Below are 14,431 nucleotides of genomic sequence, written 5' to 3' on the forward strand. Positions count from 1 at the left end.
TTTTGTGCTCATCTATGGTATTTAGTAGAAAAAACCTCAACATTGTAAACCAAACTAAATTGCTGCTAGAAGCCATCGTGTTTATTCGGGTAATTTTGCAAAATGTAGCATCTGGTATTCAGTAGATTCGCCAGTTGCTAATGTTGCTTTTCACTATTTACAGTGTAGTAAATGTAAGTATCTTTCTGAGGGACTTAAATTATGGTTAGAGGGTCACAGGTTAGGATATAGACATTTCTCCTGGTGTATTATTAAGACTGTAAGATTCTTTAAGATTCTTAGATTAGTAATGTAAACTAGAATTTTTCAGCAACACCACAGCCAGCCTTCATCACCCGTACTTTCTTCCTGTTTGTTTGGTGTGTTTATGCCTCTAAAAAAAACACATCTTATGTAAGCCATGAAGCTACTAATAACAATGTCATCAAACTTTAATTAAATGCTAGATAAGAGAAATGATAATGCCAGAAATACTTCTGCAGCAGCAGCAGTACTGTGGAGTTACTGCTGTGGATGACATCTATATTATACGACAAGGGGAGGAAGATTCACTACTGTGATTAATAGCGAACAGAACACCTCCCACATACATTCCCACACACTCTGTCTCTTCCTCTACCCGGTCAACACACACACACTCACACTCAGTCCCTTTTCTAAAATGCACACACACACACAGCTATATTAATGGAAAGAAAAGGGCTTTATATAGCCACACACACCTCTCTGTTTTAATTAGTGGAAAGAGGAAACACACACACACACACACACACACACACACACTGCTACTGCAGTATAGCAAAGACAAGAGAATGATTGACAGGTGTATGCGCGTGTGAAGGCAAATTTCAAGCTGGGTATATTTGATTTGTTGTGTTGGCAGGATGTGTTTGAGTGTGTGTGTGTGTGTGTTGGTGCTCACTGTGTGTGTGGTCCGTCTGTGTGGGGTTCTCAGCGTGATGTTGGAGCACTAACTAAATAAGTGCCTCTTGAGAGAGGGGGATGGAGGGTAGGAGGTAAGAGGTGGAGGTGGGTGGGGATTCTCTGTTGTACAATAGGGCATCGAATGTGTGTGAGTGTGTCGTGAACATTCCTCTATACAATTGTATGTTTATCCATATACTATGAATCCCAGAGGACTGAATGAATCCCTTCTGCAGACAAAACCCATCAATTCAACTCAATATTTTCTTACTTTGAAAGGACCTTTTTTTTTAATTATATAAAATCCCAATGAAAAAAGGAAGCACATAGGATTAGACAGAAAGGAAAATAGAAAGCCATGATGTATCTAGGACTGCAAAAATATAAACTTCATCCACCAGTGTTATTATAAATGAGGTCTTTTCTGATATTGTGTCTTCATTTTATGGCACCTGTTGGCACAGCACTTGTTTATACGATCGTTCTTGCTGGTTCCTTATTGATTCGGTGTGAATTTGGTGAAAATACAAGCTGGTTTTATATATAAGTATATAATATTTTGTGCTTAGATTTTGCTTAACAAACTGATGCAGATATACATAAATCTTTTCCTAGTCGAAACTGTACCTGCTGCATTGTAATTATAATTCATTGTACTTACTATTACACAGAGTGTAACCCCAGTATATCCCCTCAATTTAATCCCCCCAACTATTTCAGTGCCACCATCCACAATCATCCCATCCACATGACTGTGGCAATTATAACAATAACAACAACAACGATTTCAATCAACACCCAGTCGACCTAATGCCCTTCCTTTTCCGAATATTGTGAAAACACCATATTTTTAAATGTAGATTTGAAACTGAATATTTGAGCTTTGTCTGGCGTTCTTCCCCAGACTGTTCCACAGTTTGACTCCACACACACACACACACACACACATAGCTTTTCCGGTGTTTGTCACCCGCTGAACTTTGAATTTTCCACTACCCCTGAGATAATATCCCCCATCTCTGTCAGTGAAGAGTCTTTGGATGTTTGCCAGTTGTTATGGGCTTTGAATGTTATTCGTGCTGTAGATCTTGGAATTTAAAGAGTTACACAATGATACCATATTCTTCCATTTTTTTCTTCATGTCCTGCTAGAAGAGCCATAGAATGTGTTAAAGGATGAACTACGACTGCTAAGGTGACCCAGCAGAGACATCTCAGCAGCATCAGTGGTGCTAGCCTGGACGCTGACAACCGCAGAGGAATACAATGAGGTGAGACCTGTGTGACTTCACAGGTAAGCTGTGCATGTTTACACTACAGCCAAAAGCACTGCCGCAGTATTTCACACCATGGTGGCGCAAACACACTTACAGGATCACATGCAAACATTCGCTACACACTGCTGGCTATCCAAGACCTTTGCTCTCTTTTTATCAGTAAAAAAATAACACCTCAAATTAATTTATTAAATTCTTAGTCCTTTTTCTGACTCTCCTCTTGTTTGTCTGATTAACTTTCCTTTAAATCGCTCCTCTCCAAACAAACACATCATGGATATGTTGCAGAATGTGTGATAACTTCTTGAGCATAAACTGTGAATTAGCACGTCCTCCTTCCACCTTGACTGTTGTCTCATCAGCCTGTCCCTCCTCCTTTTTTTATTTTATCCTTCCTTTCTTCCACTCCTCTATCTCTCCTTCCTCTCTATGCAGTTTAAGTCTAAATCAGGGGATTTGGGGGTGTTAAGAGCTGAGGTGTAAAACACCGACTGGCTCTCTGTAAGCTCCTAAGAGGAGAAAATAATCCAACACAAAGTCTTTTTTCTCAAAAGCAGCTCTCCTCCCCCCTAATCACCCTATTAGCTGCCTCTTCCTCCTCTTCTTCCTCCTCTCCTCTCCTCTCCTCTCCTCTCCTCGTGATTTTTCATGTGTGTTTCTACCAATATTAATGTCCATTTAATTCATCAGTGATGTTGTTGGCTGCACAGACATCAACAATGACAAGGCATTTGTTCTGATTGCAGTATGACTTTTGCTCTTTCAACCAATCAGGCTTCATGTTTATTGATAACTTACATTTCCATAAATCTCAGGCTTTGCTGCTTCGTGCAGCCAGGTTCGTGTCTCACTGCCAGACTCCTGTAATATCAAGAAACAATGTACAAAATGCAAAACTAATGGCAAAGAGAGAAAGAAGGAGCCATTTAATCGTCTATCTTCCGTGTAATCTCTCTGATGCATTCTACCGCTCGCTCTCCTAGAACTAAATCATAAACTGTTGCGCACAGAGAAAGAACAGAAAATGTTGTTTCCTCTCACTTTCCTTCCCCGGTCATATCTCTCTCCTCCTCTCTCTCTCTCTCCCTGTGTTTCTGCTGCTCTCTCACCCATCTCTCTCATCTTCCTTCTCTCACATCCATCCTTCTCCCTCTCTCTCTTTTTTATATTCATAGGATTTTAAAATGTCTGTAATGGCCCTGGTAGATCAAAACACTCCTTCTCCCACTGTGTGTGTGAGCCTGCTTGTGTAGCATTTACATCTGTGTGTGTGTGTGTGTGTGATTTGCATATCGCGGCTATGCTCTGATTGGCAAACTGGCAACACAGAGCCCAGCGGGGCATTTTTTATTAAAAGGCCCAACCACACACACACACACAAACACACACAAACATAACACAAAGTTGGGAACAGCCACTGGCCTGTATCAGAACCTAATGAATAATACTAAAGAGCTAGCAGTAGGGGTTCTCCATGTATTGTTCTGTAACGCCAAGAGCAATAAAGATTTTTATTACCATATTTTTATGGGCGCCAGACATAAGCTGTTACGGAATCAACAGATATTTTATTAGTCGTTGGGATCAGTTTTTTTTTTTTTACTGTCCAAAAAAAGTTGCCTTGTAATCTATTATATTTTATTATTCAAGATGCTTAAGTATTAGGTAGGATGCTTTATTACTCCAACTTTAATGTTATTGTATTAAAACAGTGCAGCATGTCATTAAGTCACATGTTAGCAATGTGTTTGGGACAACATGAAAGAAGATTTAATTTGAACTGAATAATATGGATTTTTCAATATTTCCAGTCATATATCACTGCTAAGGTCTGTAATGTGTCTGATGTGTTCTCATCAGAGAAAGATACATGGACTACAACTGCAACATTAAAAAAAGAAGCTTTTTTAAGGCAAGTAGGCAATCCACTTTATTTGGCACCATGTGGGCACATAAAAGACTAAATGTACTTTCAGAAGCACTGGCTCCAGCTATCAGATGAAATAACACAGTGAGATATAACGAAAAGAACAGGGTATAAACTACTGCAAATGTAGATTTACATTTGCCTCTAAGACAAACTGTGTATTATGACTGGAGACATAGGAGACACTGTTCTCTGTTTGTTGCTGCCAAAATGTTACTAAGCTTTTGGTTATAGCTACAGCTTTAATAGCATTGTGTATAATCTTTCATTATCTGATTTTGCTGAAAATAAATTTTGTAATTATGTTAAAGCATTTTAATTTTAATCAAAGCATCATTAATGGATTATTTGGCAGCAGCAAAATAAAGTATGATGTCAACATTGGTCTAATGACAAATATGTGAGCAGATGACTCGTTATGCAAAATTGTTAGGTTTTGGATCTTAAAGGTAGGACAATGACCTGAATAATACTGAAATATTTTTTAGAGATGAGGGTACTGGTAAACTTATAATTTTACATGCCACTCTGCATTGCAGATATTCAGGTTTGATAATGTTACGCTGCCGTATTACTTTTCTTTCTGCCTTTTCTTATAATTATTTTATTGAAATGTCACAGACTCATGCTTTGAACTATGAAGTTAAGTCTTGACTGTGTAAACCCATGTCATCAGCGGCATGCTCCTCTGGCACACTAAGGCAAATCAATCCGGCAGATGATGTGAAAGCGGCTGTGAAAGTGCAGGGATTGACTGCCGTGACCCTCCCAGGTCAATGACCACCAGGAGCTGCTGTGTGCCGAGCGCTCTGATCTTCCCCAACTTGAATCGTTGACCTTAGACTCACACGTGTTACGTGGCTGGTTTTTTTTCTATCTGACCGGCTACTTGAAAATGTTCTAATTCAAGTGGCGTAAAGGAGGGATTTACTTAGGAGCAAGCACCCTGAGGGGCCATAATACACACACTATCAGCCTCTTATAGTGAGACGAGAGATCAATGCTGATCATTGCAGCTATAATCCAGAAGGAAAACCTATAATGTTAATCCTCAGGGTAAACAGTTGATCTGAAATCAGACTCTGTCTATAAACAGCGTCTGGAAATAACTAACCGCTCCGTGCCACCCCCTATATTACAACCATGGCTGCGTGTGTGTTCACAGAACAAAAGCATCTGTGAAATGTAAAGAGTGATGTAGCGATGTCAGCAGTGTTTGACCTGCTGCTGCCTGTACATCATAACATAACATGACATGACACCACCTGCTACCTTGTAACAAAGATGATCCTGGCTGTTAAAATACTGCCACGGAGTCAAGTCCAGGCTGCAGCCCTCGCTCCTCTCTGATCTCTCTTATCACAAGGGCAGCTATTGCTGCGATGACACCCCAGCAGCATCACACTCTCCTCTGCCATTTGTCTGTAAGTATATTTCTCCCAAAGCTCCCTCTTCTCTTACTGTCTTTACTGCAGCCACTCAAGAGTAGTTTGATTCATGTAACTGTGTTCTTTGTTTCTGGAAGATGATTTTATGATGGTTTTATTATCAGCATGAAAGCTAAATCATTTCATCTCCCTCTCTGCCGAGGCAATTAGTCGGCTTTATGAAAATCAAATAAATTAAGGCCTTAAAAAGCTTTGAATTAGTCACAGAGAAGCTTTGAAATCACATGACTGATACAGTATAACGGCTTTCCAGGGGATCCGCAGATGTGAGGCATATAAATATATAGGTACTGATATAGTGAAAGGTGGTGTCGTGCTCGTGTGTGTGTGTGTGTTTGCCTCAGTCGTGAGTTGACAGGCTGCCTGAGGGAAAGAGGGGCCTGATGGGTATTATGCAAATGAAGCCAGCTGTTTGCTGCATTGGCAGGCTCCTCATAACTCTCTTCTAGTTCAGCTGGAACTGAGAAAATATTTTATCTCCTGCTTCTTCTTTATTTCCTCCGAGAAGGTTTTTTTTCCCATATACTGTAATTTTACACTCTTCTTTTGCCATTATTCCAGCTGCCTGACGATCCATCTGCACTGCTGCAGTAATAAATGTACAAACAGGGAGTGCTTCCCTAAGCATTTGTTTACTTGTGCAGTATAAAGTAAATTGCTCGGAATTCATAGCTCACTGAAAAACAAACAGAAGATGCATAGATACTTCACATGTATACATTTACAAATTGTTAGCACCTTCTCTAGTATGCTCATTCACTACACTGTTCTCTCATCCATATTTAACAGGCCTTTGCTTATAACAGAAAATATAAGAAGACCCCATAACCCAATATTTTGTAGCACCTTTAAGGTAATCCAGTGTTTTTAGCATCTTAACAATGCTTCTCAGCTAATAGTCTGACTCCTGAAGCCTTTACATTAGGGCTGCAACGACTACTTGACTAATAGTCAACGGCAAAAGTCAACGACTAACTTAGTAGTTGATGGGTCGTTAGTGACGTCATCGCAAGTGTAACGCATTTGCAGCAGAGAATGATTTTCTGGCTTGTGGTGTAGTGAGATTATTGACGCTTTGGGTGCAAGAGATGCTCGGATGAGCTATTCATAGTTCGGTGTGGAGTAACTGTTTAGATTCGGGCAGATATGGGAATAGGCGGTAAAAGGACACACATGCTCACATGCTTTTTAAAGCTCAAACTGAGGGGTTCAGCCCAAGAGCTTGGCATGGAAGCGGATGAAGAAACGAGAAAGTAGCAGTCCAAAGTAGTTGACTATTAGTCGACTAGTCATTAAGGTAGTCGATGACTAGTGAAATAGTCATTAGTTGCAGCCCTACTCTATATTTGTCATGCTTTGTAGACATTTTCTTGTATTTATTAATTTTTAGGGACCATCAGCAGTGTATCAGGTGTAGGAGAAGGTGAGGACTAATGGATGGATTAAGAGTCCTTTTATTATCCCCACGGAGCTGACGCACTCTAAAGGCTTTGAGTTAAGTTCTTACTGCAAAGGGCAAACAGCCTTTAATTTCACCTTTTGTTTTTACAAGCACTGTAACGGTAGACAGAGCAATAATAATATTTACTCTGAGTTGTAAGTAATATTTGTTAGTGTTGGCCTGTCTGCTGTTTGAGGCTCTTGAAGTAATGTTTTTTATCACTGTTTTAACAGCTGTGTAGAAACAGGATTGATGAGAGCTCGGAGATTGACAACCTATTAGTGCTGCTTTAAAATGTCTCTTCACTTCAGCAAGCTGGCTAATGGTTGTTCGGATTGCTAAGAAAGTTGGCGACATATTTACTATCTCGCCCGCAAGCTCAGTGTCACCACAAATAACCATTTCTAACCACGGCAGGAGGATCCGAGTGCAACGACTCCACAAGCAATTGCCAATAAATCAGCACAGCTGCTGCTGAATTGCACCGGCTTATCTTCCTCAAAGATGCTTAATGTAGCAAATTAATATGTAAATTAGCAAGTGACATCATCTGGCACCTTCCAGCGACACTTAAGCTAGCTGTTTTCCCTTCAGCTTCAGCAACAGACACACTGACGTTAAACTTCATTAATATTTCTGGTTACCTCAGGTGATGATCACACCATTTACACTTTCCTAAATGTACCGCTGTGATACACAATATTATTACATGTAAAAAAAAAAAAAAAAATATTTAGCATTTTAAAATTCATCTATGTACTTTTTTGTTTCTGAGCTCCTGCTGAAACGTAAAGAACTTTGACAGTAGTGGGAAGGAGGATGTAATGCAGAGTGCATACAGAGTCAGTTTAATCAGCTTCTTAGGCTGACATCAATCTTTATAAATGTGTATTCCCATGTTCCTTTTATCAAGCGAATGTGTTATATAAAGGCAGAAGCTTTTCATCCCAAAAGGCATAAATGAATGCTTTCTCTGGAAGCAGAATTGATTTGGTTGGTGTTAGCCTCACGGTGATTACTGACTGGAAGTCTTAGTCTATCCTGCTTCTTATTTACCGCTACATTAGTGGCGAGGCGCCTTGTGCACCTCCGTGCACGCCTGACGGAAACACCACAGCAGGCCTTCAAATCAGTGTGAAATTACATCAGCTCTGTACTTTGAACTACATGTAAATGAAAGTTGTCACAGTGCTGTTGGAAATGTCACCTGTCACCTCTGTGTTTACCTTCTTTCAGCCTTGCTTACAGGACCTCACAAATACACTTGTATATCCACCGGAGTTGAATGTTGTTTACCTGAATGAGAATACACTGGAGAATGTAAGTAACAGAATGTCACTAAAAGCATCGTAACAGCTTGGTTACTGAGAACTTCTGCTGTTTATTTCTCTTTAAGTAGAAAGGACGAGACATTTGTTTAAATAGCCGTTCTTTCTTTCACATATTACAGAATTACTCAATATTGTAACCATGACCTAGTTACTTACTAGTTCAACCTCGAGTTTGCACCAAAAATTTGTCCGAAATTTGGAGAAATTCTCTCATTATTGCGCTGTCACACTGAATTTAAGGAAATTTTTCTGCCAAACTTTAAGAGTGTCTCAGAGTGCCAGAGAACTTAATACTTTGTAATTACCTGAAATTAGATACCCAGGAAAGAAAATCAGACTTATCTTTGTTTGACTTGATGTGTTTGGTTGCTTATGTTTGCCATGAAGTGGATTGATCCAAAGTAAACTAATGCGGTGCCTTACTTTGAGCTGCAGATAGCAACTACGTGTGTGTGTGTGTGTGTGTGTGTGTGTCCAGAGTTAGATTTAAACCTACTGTAACTGTTAGAAACAGATCAATAGCATTATCACTCTTTCCCCTCTCTCTCTCTCTCTCTCTCTCTCTCTCACACACACACAGGCACACACCTGCACAGACTTAGGAATAAAGGGTCTAATCAATAATTCTATAGTGCTAACAGAAAGCTTCCACAGCAGTTTAAAGGCTTATTGCGCACATGCACACACACACACTCAGAAACCACTCAGCTACTGGACTGTGAGCCAAATATTGAGTATTTCCAACACATTCATGTCACCTGGACTAATTTGAAAACAGTGAGAATCAATCATGTTGATTTACTCCTTAGGGTTGTCCTTTATTGGTTTTATGTTCATGTGATGCATTAGGACCACTACTGTTACAACGTTGCTTAACTTTTAGTTCGCATTCTCACTAATCAGAAGGTAAAAAAAAGTGGATTTCTTCTCCTTCGTTTTGCAGACATAAAACGAGCAGCGGGATTCTTGGGAGTCTTTCATTTGTTTTCTGGTTCAATCGTCTTATTTGCTGCTATTTGCTGTTTAAGCTGCAGAACACATCCAATAACTCATCTAACCAGAACAAATACAGCAATGATAAGGTGCTGTAATCAGTCAGTCATTGTCTTTCTCAATCCTCTCCTTCTCCTCTCCCTCCTTCTCATCAACAGTCTCCCCCATTTTCCTCTTCCTCCCCCTCAGTCTGTACTAAGCTTACATTTTCCTTCCAATAAACTCTAATCAGAATAAACATGAGAGGAGCAAAAACTAAACAGTAAGCAGGCGATAATGGAGCATCCCTGGATGTGTGGGTGAAAACAAAGTGAAAGAAACCACTCATGGCCATGAATGTACTTTCTCACTCTCTCTCTCTCTCTCTCTTCATGAGAAAGTGTTTAAAGTATATTTTAATTCCCTCCTTCTATCCCCTGTCCCCCTTGCTTTCTCCTTCTCCGTGCCATATGCTCAAAGCTCCATCTCAGGCTCATTTGCACTGTGCTGCACACAGAAACACACACATACACACACACACACACTAGCTCTATCAAAGCACAGGAACAGCTGGCTTGCTCGATATGGATGACTACTCGCCTGTCAAATAGTTTCACACAGCGCACACACACACACACACCCGCATCAAGCCTGGCATTCCATCCCCATGAGAGGGGGATGAATGTACGGACAGTCGGACAGATTGCAGTATTGTCAGACTTGTGTGACATGACAATTAGCTAATGTAAATATTTAATAATAAAACAGTTACAGGTACTGGAATCAAATATAAAAATGTAAACATGCACTCAGACTCTTGACATCAGAAACAACATGACAGTATGTGTCACTGTTAACCACCTCAACCAGATGGCCATGAATAATTTGTGTTAAGTTAGGAGGGGTCTATTCTATCAAAACGATTTCAGCATAATTAACAATTGAGGTGATCATTTGAAATATTAAATTGACTATCATTTTATCACCTGCTTGATTAAATAAAAATCACTTTAATGGAAGTGAATCCATATAGCTTCTGTTCCAACATAGGTTTGGATACTTTCAGATAATGAATCATGTCAAATGTCAAATCAATGCACGATCAACACTTTTGTCTAACTGGTTGATATGATTTGGTTTAATATCTATGGAATGGCAATTTTGTTCAATAGAAGCATTGACAGTATAAAACTGTGGATGAAGCTTCCACCCGTTAGTTTGTGTGTAATGCCGCCATGTTGGCAGCATTACAGTCTGCCAAAAGTCCCAATACAGACAAAGAGGGGGAGCAACACAGTTAAAACAAGTGAGTTATAAAACAGTTCATCCCACATGCAGTTGACACTAAAAAAGAGCTTATCACTTGAGACCAGAATGGTTTTTATACCAGGTTGTAGACATGTTTATTTCTGCTGTAAAGTTTCGCATTTTAACATGGAGGTCTCGCTTTTGGAGGCCAGGCCCTAGCGGCTGCACCTTGTAGCACTTTTCTATTGGCTTCATGTGATTAATCTCTGTATAGTTTCAATACACCACTCATAATAAGTCACAGTAGTTGTTCTCTTACCTCCCCCGTGTGGTTGAGGTTGAGCTTTGGCAGTTTATTCTTCACATTTCCAGAGTTTCCTCCGTAAGTCTGACTGTTATTAAATCCCTCTGTAGCCACTAGAGGGGGTTTAAGCTGGGGAGAGTCACTAGGCGCCTGGTCCTGGCCATCCATTGGTCGAACATAAGCTGTGGGCTTCTGTTGCACAGCTATCGGCTTTCCAGATAGGCTACCAGGAGGGAATGTGGGTGTGGTCAGTCCAGATGTGGGAGTGGTTAGACCCGGAGTGGGTGTTGACAAAACTGATGTGGAAGCCAGTGGGGAGGAGGACATGGAGAGATGAGAAGCTGTTTCATTTTCAAACGGAGAGGATTTAAAATGTCCACCATTCTCTGTGTTAGTGGAAGACTTAAAGTGGCCACCATCCATAGTCGAAGATCGAAAACTGCCAGCGTCTTTAAAAAAAAAAGAAGGAAACAGAAGAAGAAGTCAAACATAACCAAAGAAACACCTGTTAGAGTGTCGCTCTGCTCTGTGCAGCTAAAAGCTCTCAAACATTGAATGCAAAACATTCCCATTCCCAGATGGATGCAGCCAATCACAATCAAAGCAAATTATGTGTTACTGGGTGGTTTTGAAATCATGCATGAGACGTGGTTATCATCGGATGCAGATGTTAATTTTCATAAATTCCACCCAAAAGGTGAAAGAGTCTGTTTTTCTTTGAAATTATTCATCAGCCCTCATGGCTCAAGCAATTACAAAGACACAGATTATTCATGAGTATCAGAATCCTGCTTTTTGTTGATTGACAGTCATAAACAGTTTCAAATATTCTCCACTATATTTTAAAGCAGCATGTTTTTCTCACTCACCTACTGAAAGTTGGATGAGAGAAATGAGCCCACTAGATGAATATGAAGTTATGTTAGCGGATTATTAGCCAAGGTTAGTTTAGGCAATAAGATTGATTCTAGCCGGTGGACATGTATAAATTGGACAGGTTAGGCAGAGTGGATCCAAGCCTGCTGTTTCCCTATTTACACTTTTACACCAGTTTCCTGGGTTTACCGCCACATTTAGATGTTCTTTGAAGTTTTTTTTTTGGTGACGGACTTACCTGGGAGGGGATGGGCTTTAGGTGGATGGGAAGAGTGCCGTCTAGAAGAGGAAGAAGAGGAAGAGGATGATGAAGAGGAGGAAGACGGGCTTGAATCTTCTTTTAAACCAAGTTCATCTTTTAGCGAGCTAAACAGCTCTTCGTGACGTTGCATTTGCTGTTCCTCTAACACAGACATTTTCCCTCTGCTGCTCGGTGCCCCTGCTGTGACCTGCCCCTGCCCGTTCTGTCCCAATCCCAGAACCAGGCCTGTTGTTTGGGTGTTCTGTCCGTGGCCTCCCCTTGACCAGTCCACAGTGCTGCGGGACTTTTTGGAATTCTGATGCGGGTTTGTTGTTGCGCTTGACGACGATGTTGTTGAGGCAGGTGGTTGCATGGAAACTGAAGAAGAAGATGGCGCATTTCCCACCCTCTTATCTCCACTGCCATCTCCTCCTCCTCCTGCTCCTCCTGGTCCTCCTCCCGCCCCTGCTCCTCCTCTCAGAGCTTCGTTGAAAAGCTGAGACTCCATGCTGGGTCTCTCTGTGGCTGAAGTGGTCGGGGTTTGCTGCTGCGTGGTGTTGTTGGCGGTGCTGCCTTTGGGGATTCCCACCAAGTGGCTCTGGTTGGAATGGCTGGTTAAAAGGTCTTTCATTTCTTCATAGGAGCCCAGTGTGTTCTGGACTCGACTGGCCAACGCGTCACCTTTATTAGTCTGTCAGTAGAAAAGAAGAAGGAAAAGACAAGGGGGAGGGAGAAACAGAGAGTATTAATTAAGGCTCCCATTTCCCATTTCTCCAGGCTTGATGAAAAGCCCTCTTTACTCATCTGGAAAGGAAAAGTGAGAGATAGATAGGGTGACCACTGACCAGACATCAGGACCAGATGATTAATTAAACACATGCCACCCTTAAGAGGGTCCAGTCCAGGCTGGAGCAGTAAAATTAATGGGCCAGGAATCATTATTAGCCTGACCCCAGATTCTCGAGCAATCATGGCTTGGAGGACAGTGCAGGCCGTTCTGATATATGACGATATAGCACCTTTACCTGCCACGCGGTAATGCTCAGATGTTCCTCAAAATAGCTCAGCAGTGCCTTCCGTGTCAGTCATTGACAGATTCTTTAATGATGATCTGATCATTTGGCATTTCTGAAAGGACAAGGGCAATCAGCACTTCTTTCAGCCACTGCTATATTTGGAATCAGAGGACTTGTAGAGTTTTATCCCACCCACTGACTTTTCTTTTTCTTTTCTTTTTTTTTTACCTGCACAATAAACCGAACCAAATAATAATCATGAGCCAAGCCTAAATTATGCAAGATCTACGGTCTATAATTTAAGCGTGACATTTCACCATGAATTTCAGACAAATGATGAACAATGGAAACTCTGAATAAGATCAATGTGAAATGTAACTGTAACTGTAATTTTGTTGTACGTCAGTTTTGTGATGTGGTCAATAGATTTTCTCGACCATAAAGGCAAGGTGGGTGACAACCTGTACTCATCTAATCAGCCATGCACTAACACGGAGGGATAATGTCAAATAAATGTACAGCAGGCTCAAAAGGTTGAAACATGAGAAAGAAGGAAGGAGATCCTTTATCCTAGTTTTAAAGCCTGCTGTATTTGGAGAGCGTAATGACTTCATGAATAATTAATTTATAAGAAGAAGGAGCTTCACTAATCTGAGGTAATATTTCATCAACTATAATCTATATGCCTTTGATTATTTCCTGCTGTGTGTGTTTGTGTGTATGGGGCTTTTCTTATTCCAGCTTTAGTCAATAAACAAATAACACTGTAATAACATGCAATGATCCATGCAGGGGTCTTATTGCTGAGGAGGGAATTCTAAGTGTGTGTGTGTGTGTTCAGCACTTCATATCATTACAAATTAGTCTAACGCCACCCAGTATTTGGTTTAATAGAGGGCCGTGTGAGCACCATTTGACAATATTTGCTATATTGCAGTAGTCTTTTTTCTTAATAACATCGCTCTGACAGTAATTGATCGTTTGTGAGCCAGGTGGAAGTAGATGGATGTTTCTTTTGCTTTCTAGAAAGACACACAACTGTAAGGGACATCAAACCACTGCTGATCTTAAATGTGAACTACTTTTAATTTCTTATTATACTTCCATGTAAAAAAAAAAATATTGTATAACAGATTTCAAAAGTTAAAATATACAGTGACAGCCTGCTAATAATCACTAATTAGCACTAAATGCAAAATACAACTGCGGCTTACAAGATACTGTTTAGCAGGATATTCAGTTATTTGATCAAAAAACCTCACAGATTTAAGAGGGTTCGCTGATGACTGTGATACAAGTCAAGGCATCACTTCGAGAAATAAGCCATCAAACCATCAAATATGTTTTTTTTTTAGATATTTCAGTTTGAACTAAAGCCGGGGACCAACAGCTGTTAATGAATACTGCCAGCCCTGAAGCCCTGTCA

The 14,431-nt window shown here is 40.5% G+C and overlaps 1 protein-coding gene across 1 annotated transcript in view; it reads right to left on the reverse strand.

Annotated features, from left to right (window-relative positions):
- The window catches only part of aff2 (AF4/FMR2 family, member 2), a 111,560-nt gene that overhangs the window by 62,326 nt on the left and 34,803 nt on the right, over window positions 1-14,431 (reverse strand). Inside the window, exons 3-4 of the mRNA XM_028416076.1 lie at window positions 11,987-12,680; window positions 10,888-11,321 (exon numbers count right to left, since the gene is read on the reverse strand). Coding sequence (XP_028271877.1) covers window positions 10,888-11,321; window positions 11,987-12,680 — 1,128 coding nt within the window. The remainder of the gene's footprint in view (window positions 1-10,887; window positions 11,322-11,986; window positions 12,681-14,431) is intronic.

Source organism: Parambassis ranga, chromosome 10 (genome assembly GCF_900634625.1).
Source record: "Parambassis ranga chromosome 10, fParRan2.1, whole genome shotgun sequence".
NCBI classification, from domain to species: domain Eukaryota; kingdom Metazoa; phylum Chordata; class Actinopteri; family Ambassidae; genus Parambassis; species Parambassis ranga.